Source organism: Vigna radiata, unplaced genomic scaffold (assembly GCF_000741045.1).
Source record: "Vigna radiata var. radiata cultivar VC1973A unplaced genomic scaffold, Vradiata_ver6 scaffold_171, whole genome shotgun sequence".
In the NCBI taxonomy this organism is placed as follows: domain Eukaryota; kingdom Viridiplantae; phylum Streptophyta; class Magnoliopsida; order Fabales; family Fabaceae; genus Vigna; species Vigna radiata.
In genome coordinates this window covers 80,875-91,135 of record NW_014542551.1, presented here as the reverse complement: position 1 = coordinate 91,135, position 10,261 = coordinate 80,875, and the positions used below count along the sequence as shown (strand labels likewise).

Genomic DNA, 10,261 nt, shown 5'->3' with positions numbered 1-10,261 from the left:
GAGACAGTGATGAGATGCTGTATTCACTTATCACTTGAATCAAAAACATTTTATAAACTTTATGTGTTTTTGCTACAGACAGTTTCTGAAAGGAGCTAAATCTCCTTTCAGAAACTTTATGCTGTATTCACGCAAGGAAGCGCATTCATGGCGGCGATAGGTTTGGAAGCGTGAGGAAGATGATTTCCGTTTAGGGTTTGCTGGGGGGCCTGACTTGTTGCCACATAATTTTAATGTCACCAACACGTCATTAAAAATTGCATAGTCAACAAGCCAAATCATAAAATTTTTAACGCCGTCTACTCTAATTAACGGCAAGGTTCTTATTGACTTAATTTTACCAAAACAGGGACCTAATTGAGATCAAATAAAATACGAGGACCTATTTGAGAAAACCTTACAAAAATAGGGATGTTTTAAATGATTAAACCTTAAATTTAAGTCATGTAAATGTTCCATTAATGAGCCATGTAAATGCTCCATTAATGTAGAGAGAGAAAGAGAAAGATGGTTAAGGATAGTGAGGAGGTGTAGGGTATTTTTGGAATAAAAGAAAATAGTGGAGAGATGTAGAATATTTTTGAAATAAATTAAATTAATGGGGAGGTACAAGTCCCACTTGGGGAGGTGTAGGGAGCAACACCCATACTTGTATTGAACCCACTATTTATCCAAGAAAAAAACTCATAGTTAGTGTGTTTACAAAACCTCCATTTTCATTTAATAAAATAAGGGTAAAGTGAACATTTTCTTAAATATATGGGGTGAAGAAAGAACTTCGGATGTGCAGAAAACAATTTCCCTAAAAATAGATGGATGTGGGCCGTAAAATAAAAGCCCAAAATGTAGAGCAACTGTGTTCAGGAGAACGGAACGTGTGGTGGAAACACGATTGTTGCCGCTGCTTCTTGGTTTTTTTGTCAATTTTGTTGTGTTGGCTTCAACTGAATCTGCGGCAGAACAGAACAGAGCACCCTCACCTCACTTACCTTTGACCATTCAACCTTTTCCTTTGCTTCGATTTCGTAAGTCCCGTCTTTTACATTTTCCCGCATCTATTGTTCCAGACTCTTCGATTCCAGGTTTCTTTTTCCTTTTCCGTTTAATCCCTCGCAATTGCGTTTTATCTTATAGGCTTTCCGTCTTATCTTTGTTTGTGAATATGTAAGATAAACCAAGTTTGGAGTGTGTTATTATAAAATTCGATTTAAAGCAAACGATAATTTTTCATTTGGGTTATCAGGAAATTGTGAGAGGCACTTATTGGTGATAACATGATCTTGATTTGGGAAATATGCTGTTTGAATTATATACTAGAGGTTATCCAGTGTTGTGTCATCGATTGGATTATTGTCTGTACTTTAGCTGTGGTGTGTGTAGTTGATGTGCTTGTGGAGCTACATGATTCCCATTGTGTTGCGTGATGGATATTGTTGTTGTATTATCATTATTTTTGTTGTTGATATTGTTCGGATACAGGATTAGTTTTAGATCTATGATTGCTTGCATTCGTAGTGATTATGAAGGTACCATTAAAGTCATGGCTCTTCGGCATTTAACATCTCATCCCATTTTCCTTTGTCAGGGGTTCTCTTTGTTGATATATATTTTATAATGAACATATAGTTGTGATTGAATTTGAATTTTTTTCAGCTACCAATTTACATTTTTTTTAAAGCTTTACACTTTCTTATGAAGTGTTTAAAGCTTTTTGGAATGGTAGGTCATTATATCTTAATCTTGCAAACATTTATAATTATGTTAGCGTTTCCTCTGGTACTGCACATCATTATTCTTCATGATTGTTCTGTTGCATATCAAATTTGGTGAACTCTGTAAACTTCATTTGTATGCTTATTTCTGTAACTTTATGTCCACTACTTAGTTTGATGATGTTACTTATTTATTATCTATTTTCTTATTTTGGGGAATCATAAACAGCGTGACCGAGATGACGGGGGGTGTTTTTCAGCTACTGAGGAGGAAACTCCACCCTCAATTTACTGTAAGCCACTGACCCTCCCATCATGTTGATTGGATGCTAGTGCAATTAATTTTTGGGTCCCTATATATAGTGGGGATCTTTAGAATACAATTAGCACGAGGAAGGGGAGGAGTTGAAATATTTATATGGATTAGTCCATGTGCTAGGTGTTTTCTTTACCTTGTCAAGTATGTCTTTGGATTAGCTTATTTTGAAAAAGTTTCTAGAGAAAGTGACTATTTTTCCCAAACAATCAGTAGCAAAAAAATGCTAGAGGGTTCATTTGTTGGATTTTATGAGTGGTTTTATTTTGCTTTGCATTGAACAAGTTCTGCTGCTATTACTAATAATTGCTGTATACTTACTGCAGAACTCTTCCTTGTTGTCACCCATTATAGCAAAGAAAGATGGTGCTGGCTCTACTGGCAGTAGGTCCTTGAAAGTACTTGCATTAATTGGAGCTGGTGTGTCAGGCTTTTTTAGTTTTTCTACAGTGGCAGTAGCTGATGAAGCTGAGCATGGCCTGGCATGTCCTAGCTATCCATGGCCTCACAAGGGAATTCTTAGTTCATATGACCATGCTTCGTACGTTTGGCTTCAATTTTCCCTATATTTTGTTATCTTTTGTGCAGCAATAATGTTTACCGAAGATACTCAATCTTATCCCTCATGAGTAACATTTAATGATGTTTAATATTTTCCCCTCTCTAACTGATATTTGTATTTCATTTTTATCCAATCCTTAGATCAGCAGTTCATCTGTCTTTTCTCTTGTTATTTCATTTTGTTTGATGTGATATAGCCGGGTTTGAATCTTGTATGTGGCTCTGCTTTTCATTGGTCCTACGTTTTATCTTTATCCCATCCTTATATCAGCAGTTCATCTTTCTTTTCCCTTGCTATTTCATTTCTTTCTTATGTGATATAACATGGTTTGAATCTTGCAATGGGCTCTGCAGTACATTGGTCCTTCATTCATATTCAACATCAATTAAGTCTTTCAATGAACATAAATGATATCACATTCATTCAAATGCCCATGATCTTTGAGGAATATATTACTGTCTGCTATATGATGTGTGTGACCGTCATATTTTTTTGCATTACGTAGTAAGGATCAATGTGATGACACTTGTATATGTGAAGTACCAACATGGTGGTTTGTTCTATTTCTTATACATTGATTTAATTTTGCCAAAGATTTAATTTCCTGATTTAAGTATATTAGTTGTGACAGGGTTCATTCTGGTGTATACATTTTCAGCTGCTGTCACATATCTAACCCAGCTTAAGACTATATTAACATCCATAATTTAATATAGTTAATGGCTTAAATTCTTAATGTTTTCAATTAATTTTACATGGGCAGGATCCGTCGTGGTCATCAAGTTTATACAGAAGTTTGTGCTTCCTGCCATTCTATGTCTTTGATATCATACCGTGATTTGGTTGGTGTTGCTTATACAGAAGAAGAGGTAAAGGCTATGGCAGCTGAGATTGAGGTGGTTGATGGCCCAAATGATGAGGGTGAGATGTTTACTCGCCCTGGTAAACTTAGTGACCGTTTTCCTCAGCCATACGCGAATGAAGCAGCTGCTAGGTTTGCTAATGGAGGAGCTTATCCTCCTGATCTAAGTCTTATTACCAAAGTAATGTTATTTATTTAACAGTAATGCCTTTGGAATTTTCGTATGTAAGTCTACCAGAAATATATATTCTTTTTGATTTTTCAGGCCCGCCACAATGGTCAGAACTATGTTTTTTCCCTTCTAACTGGTTATCGTGACCCTCCAGCTGGTGTCTCGGTAAGTTCTTTTTTCTTAGCTTTCTTAAATGTTCATATTTAGTAAAGTATTTATATACATTTTGCAAGTTGAATGATTGAAATGCTTTGCCCGTAATAGTTAGTTCTGAACCAAAATAAAATGTGTTGCGAATCTGATATAGTGGTTTTGAAACAAATGCATGCTCAACAACTGTCAAATATGTATTCTTTTTCTTTCCCTTTTTTCTTGCACACTAATGAGAACATATTTGTATGAATGGTGTAGTGGCGGGCAGTGAAGAGTTGAAGAGTCTTGGGATCTATCTTAAGATTTATTTTGTGTAGTGTTTCATGGAAAGTTTGTACCACACCATTTGATGTCCCTTACATATCATATATGCCATTTTCAGGTTCAATCCATTGCATAAATGGTAAAGCACAAACAGACACTGCATAAATGGTAAAGCACAAACAGACACGCACAAATATGTACATATGTAAAAATAGAAGTTCTTATAGTAAGAGGAGAGAATGTTATCCTTTAGATTTATGGTAGATTGTCAAAGTTTGGACATAAATGCAAACGACTTGCTCACGCGATGGTGTGGCCACTAAATAAAATATGATTTTTACCATCCAAATAAATCTAACAGTCAAGATGGATTTTCCTCTCCTCACCATAAATACTCCTCTCACTGAGTGTGCTCACGAGACACCATTTGTAACCAATGGTATCAAAAAATGACCACGGCTGTGTCATGGTGGAAAGAAGAATTCTTGTCGCCTGTCCAGCATGGTGGTGGTGACTTGGGTTTAATCTGGAGGCACATCACCACTGGCTTGAGCCGTCGTGTAAATCATTCTGCCCTTGTATTGTTGCAAGGAAGAAGCCTCAGGTCAGTGTGATCCAACCTCAGATCGAACCCTAATCTGTCTTTTTGAGCTGTTTTAGGTCTTATATCCGACCCAAGTTAAGTAGACTTTCTCAAAAAAAAAATGGTTGGGTCAGTCAACTAAGTAGTAGCTAAATAGTCCTCACTTACTTGGTGGATGTCCATTTAAAAATTACCCATTGATTATTTATACGTGGGTACTCACATATTTTTAAATTTTATTCTTTCGGTAAAATTTAAATAAAATTATTTAATAGCTATTCATTTAAATATAAATGAAAATAAAGAGTATAATTAATAAGGATCTTAATAGGATTTAGCTTGAAAAGGTAATGATTATTAAGTTTTGTTTAATTTTTTATGGATGAATAACAAGAATAAGAACCTTGGAAACTTAGCACTAAACACAAATTTAAAGAGGATCCATATAAATGTGACAGTTTGTTTCCAAGAGATGAAAATGATTAAGCAAACAAAACAAGATACAAAAGACACGAAGAATGTCTTATAATTGGCAGGGTTTAGAACATAGGAACAAGAACAATTAGGAAAGACAATAAAAAATGAAAACAAAGAAGCAAAGTTACTTATAAAAGTGGAAGAGCGTCACGAACTATAGCAGCTGCTGTCGGCCACTGGTGTGACCCTGCTTTCGACTTGTTTCACCATTGCCTGTGGCCTATTCTGTTTTCAGCTATATGTTCTGTCGTCATCGCCAATTGCAGTGCCACCCCCTGCCCCATTCTCCTGATGCAGTCCCACCTGACCCAAACTTGCAAGGTCTTCACGTTTTTCATTTTTCTATTTCCTCTTTCCCCTTTTGTTCTTCAGCGCCACCCTCTCTTTTTATTCTTTTTTCCTTCTTTTCTATTTAATACTAATTCTTTATAAGTCTGAAACACCTGAATGTCTACTTTCTAGCACCCCAATCGCAACCAAACTAAGAAATTTAGGACACTTTTATTGTCTTTTGTTATCATTTTAAGTTTTGAACTTGACCTTGGTGGCAATTTGCTTTGATTTTATTATTTAAATTTTTAGACTATTGAATGTACGGTTGTCTTTCATTATTTCTGTATTTTAATTATATTTCTGCATTTTATTTATTTATGTACATGTATATATTGTATTTATTTGTCTGCAGTGTTTCTTCCATAACCTCTTGACTTCCAATTATTTCTGTAATTGATTTTTGAATCCGCAAACTTATTCCATATCCTGTTATGGCTTCCATTTATTTCTGCAGTGGTTTTTTGAATTGTGGATATTTTCCATTATCTAACGCCCATTAAACTGCTCATGGGTCGTACATACATACTCATCTAGTGATGAGCTTTTATATACTTCCTGTAATTTACAATTCTCGTGAAATCAACATTTATAATTTTGTCCCTGTAGTAATGTTCTAATATTGTATTTTTAAATTTTATTCATGGCTATATATAAAATAACAATGTAGATAAGGGAAGGACTTCATTATAATCCTTACTTTCCGGGTGGAGCAATTGCCATGCCTAAAATGCTTAATGACGGTGCTGTGGAATATGAAGATGGTACCCCTGCTACAGAAGCCCAGGTAGCAAATTTGTTTGTGTAGAATGGTCTAATAAATCTTACAAACTGGTTTTGGACATTAGAAAGAAAGAACTCAGCTTTTTCTAATGTTTTGTTGCAGATGGGGAAAGATGTTGTGTCATTCCTAAGTTGGGCTGCCGAACCTGAGATGGAAGAGAGGAAACTGGTTTGTTCCTTCAATATCATGTTTCCACCAGATCAATAGAGACCATAATAACTATATCATATGTTTCTGACTATACTTTTGTATATGCAGATGGGATTTAAATGGATATTTGTACTGTCTCTGGCACTACTTCAGGCTGCCTATTACCGTCGCTTGAGGTGGTCAGTTCTAAAGTCTCGCAAGCTGGTTCTTGATGTTGTCAACTAGCTGCCCCATGTTTGATTTTCTCTTAAGCAAAGTATACTGTTGGCAATAATTTGTCAGACAGATGATTAAGGTTTTTCATCATTTCAAATTCGTTCAGCTAAGTTAATGGTTTAGTGTAACGACAACCGGAAGTGTTGTAATTTTGTTTGAGATAAAAGTGTTCCATGCACGAGATGCGTTTACCTTTTCTCATCCATCTCGGACCCGTGTATTGTTTCATTTACGAGAGATCTTTCTATTTAACTATTGAATTTTATGGAACGAACTTCCCTGACATTGGGATTCATGTCGGTCGTTATTTAAGAACCATGGACGTTGGGATTCATGTTTGATATTCTGTTTGGTGTATGCCAGTGGTGTTTGATTAGTGCTATTTAGTAGCAGTTGCTTAAAATAAGCTTATGTTTCATAGTTGCAAGAGTTAGAAATTCTTTATTCTTAAGAGGGATGGTTGCATCAAGGAAGGTCACTTGTTCATATAATTGTAATATATGACTGTTGATAGGGAAGAGGGTTAATATATCACTCATTGATATTTCTTTTTCGGTATTATGGCTTTTAATATTTAATTTAGTGATTGAAATTTTTGGACTTTTCGTACTTTCATTTAGATTTTATTTTCTCTTTTAAAAAGTATATCTTACATGGTTTTTATTTTTTAAAATAGTGGTACCTTCACAATTATCTTACCTTGATCTAGTTAGCTACCTATTTCTTCCTTCTATCTTGTGTATGTTTAAAAACACGAATTATCGATTTTAAGAAATAGACACTTGTTAAGAGTATAATTTACATACGAAGTTTAATCATAATATAAGTCATAATTAAAAAAATTATTTTAAAAAATAGAATTCAAGTTTAATTCAATCTTATACAATTGATTTGTAAAATATTTTTTTTATTCACCTATAAATTATAATTTAATTTCATGTCTAACTTATGTTTACTCATTTATTACGAATTTAAACTACATAAGCTAATATTTATTTCACATAAAGTCCATTTATATTACTAAGCATATCATTTAATTACTTTATATATATATATATATATATATATATATATATATATATATATATATATAATTAAGTTTCCATTTTAATCCATTATTACCAAACTTTGGTATTGTATTTCAAAATATGAAAATAAGTAGAGTCTATATGACTTTTTGTACCGTATGGACCAGCGGCACATGACAAGTTGCCAGGAACGTTCAATCAACACTGTTGGCTTGTGCGTAACACCCTTATGTAGGAGACATACTAACCTTATCTGTATCATTCCAATCTTATCGGTAGCAAATAAGACGAGCTCGTCCGTCTCATTCAGGACGTCCAACCATGATTCTTGGATCATAGCAAGATTAAGGTAAGACGTGATTAAGATTGTTGGACCAGTATTGGGCCGTGATTAAGATTCTGTTAATCAAACACTGGTTTTTATACTGGTTAGGCCAACAATGTCTACACCTAGTGTCCTTCCAACCCAAGAAGCAAATGCACTATAATGGTTGCGGTTTTTACAACAAGGAATTTATAGAAGCACCATGCAAAAATATAAATCTCCTCTCTAACCCAACACCAAAATATAGCTGCACAACAAAACTAGAATTGCAGCAAGAATCCCCTCTTCTGTAATCTGAACCCACGTCGAACAATCCTCAATGTGTAACCAACACTCTTCATAGGATGCCAAGCCTATCACAGTAGACTTCACAGGTTGCCAAGCCTTCGATCAACACAACAATCTTCACAGTTGTTAAGTCCCTGGCAAGTATACCAGATCGTTATCAAGTAATATAAAATGGGTAAGTCCAAGTATCGTTTCCCAAAGGACTCTTAGGCAAGTATACCATTTTGAAATTCTTTTCAACTCAAAATCTCACACAACACAGGTTCACAAAATCTGTACAAAGATTTTAACATAGTCGAATCCATTATTGGTGTATTTGACTAGACTAGAACTTTGTCACAACAAATATAAGTTCATAAAGCTGCTTGTGATCTTTTACTTCCAGAAATGTGAAATAAAATGTTTTCAATCAATCAGTTCATATTTCACATATACATACAAGCATGTTCGACAAATATATCACACAATCAATCATAGGAACATACATTACCGTGCATCAAAACATGTTCAACAGATATGACAGTTTATTCAGAATACGAACATGTAATGTAGCAACATGTGTACTGTTATTAAACATTGTGTTGTCATCATAAAAAACTAGTTTGATATAGAGTCTGTGTTGTCAACAATCTCAATAGAAGTTTGGTGATGATGTGAGGAAAAGCGATCTCCTTTGAGAAGGAGACGAGGTTCGAGAATGATGAGCGCGAGAAAATATATGTGGCTCGATGGATGAGAGGTAGTGAAGATGTAGTCTCGAGAGCGAGAATCCTCGAGAAGCAAATGTGACTAAAGAGTGGCTCGCGAATGATGCTTTGAGAGAAAGAAGAGGCTTAAAGACTTGGTTGATGACGCGATCTCAAATGAAGATGTGGTGAGGGAGAGCTGACACATGCGCACGAAAGTGGATGTGAATTGATGAGTCAATGTCTTTGGTGGAGGAGAGAAAATGTCATGGAGCATAACGGAGAAAAAGAAAAAAAATGAGGGTGAGGAAGTATGCTTGGAAGGTGGCTAGAGGAGGATTTTTAGGATTCTCTAGTCTTGACTTTCAAGAAGGAATTGGTTTTGGGTTTCAAAAATTCAATTATCATTAATCTCAAAAGTGTAATGATGGAGCTAGGTATTTATAGTAACTCATGCTCCATGCAAGCTAAAATATCATACAAAGAAGAGAAAAAATACAAGTAGAGGACATTGGGAATTGTTTACTAGGTAGTATTATATTATTCACTCTCTCTTGAAAAAGGATTTGTTCTCAAATCTGAAAGTCATCTTTATCATTATAGGGTTGTTCACACTTTTGGGAGCTGGCCATCTGGAAATGACCTTATTCCTTTATTCCTTTAGATCCACATTATTTTTTTTCTAGATCAAATAATAATTTGTAATAAGCATAAAACATATCTCTAATTAGTTTTATTTTTACCAAAAAGAGATATAAAAAGACTTTTGTAGAAGAAGGCTTCCTAATTTTGAAATTCTTATTTTTAGTAGAACTAAAATGCCTTTCTTCATAAAATTTTGTATTTTTCTTTTGAGCTAATTGTAACCATAAAGATAACAATAACTCAAATTGTGAGTTGTCAGTTTTTGAAATTTTTTGCATTAGGAATGAAATGACAATTTTTTCAAAAGAGAAGTTTATATTTAAAAATTCAACTATAAGCATAGAAAAGTTTAAAGATGGAAAACATCCCTTATAATGTATTGGGTCCATGGTCTTTGGAGGGGTACAAATTGTCATCAGTAACATTTTCTCATTTTTTCTCTTTTCTTTTTCTTCCCTTTCTATTCTATATTGCCCTTATCTCTTCTCTTCTTCTTCTCTTCTTTTTCCTCTTTTCTTCTTCTCTTCTCTTTTCTTTTAGTTTTCTCTTCTCTCTTCTTCTTCTCTTTTCTCTTTTTCTTCTCTTCTCTCTTTTTCTTTTCTCTCTTCTTCTTCTCTTCTCTCATTCTCTTCTTTTCTCTCTCGCTCTCTTCTTTTCTCTCTTGATCTCTTCTTTTCTCTCTTGCACTCTTCTTTTAATCTCTCTTTC

At 34.4% G+C, this 10,261-nt stretch overlaps 1 protein-coding gene across 2 annotated transcripts; it reads left to right on the top strand.

The window, feature by feature from the left end:
- Positions 1-868: 868 nt before the first annotated feature.
- Positions 869-6,927, top strand: LOC106780282 (cytochrome c1-2, heme protein, mitochondrial). Of its 2 annotated transcripts, none has more exons than XM_014668553.2 (8): positions 869-1,025; positions 1,942-2,005; positions 2,355-2,569; positions 3,354-3,633; positions 3,718-3,789; positions 6,102-6,218; positions 6,318-6,383; positions 6,474-6,927. In XM_014668553.2, exons 2-8 carry the CDS (start codon positions 1,952-1,954, stop codon positions 6,588-6,590), a joined length of 921 nt encoding a protein of 306 aa, XP_014524039.1. In that variant the 5' UTR covers positions 869-1,025; positions 1,942-1,951; the 3' UTR covers positions 6,591-6,927. The 2 variants fall into 2 exon arrangements, with proteins under 2 accessions (XP_014524039.1, XP_014524040.1); XM_014668554.2 differs by having other exon boundaries at positions 878-1,082.
- Positions 6,928-10,261: the final 3,334 nt, after the last annotated feature.

Excerpts from the sequence above, each read along its gene's own strand:
- LOC106780282 (XM_014668553.2), top strand. The coding sequence starts at position 1,952 with ATGACGGGGGGTGTTTTTCAGCTACTGAGGAGGAAACTCCACCCTCAA. Across the intron at positions 2,570-3,353 it reads AGTTCATATGACCATGCTTC|GATCCGTCGTGGTCATCAAG; the intron begins GTACGTTTGGCT and ends TTACATGGGCAG. Across the intron at positions 3,634-3,717 it reads ATCTAAGTCTTATTACCAAA|GCCCGCCACAATGGTCAGAA; the intron begins GTAATGTTATTT and ends TTGATTTTTCAG.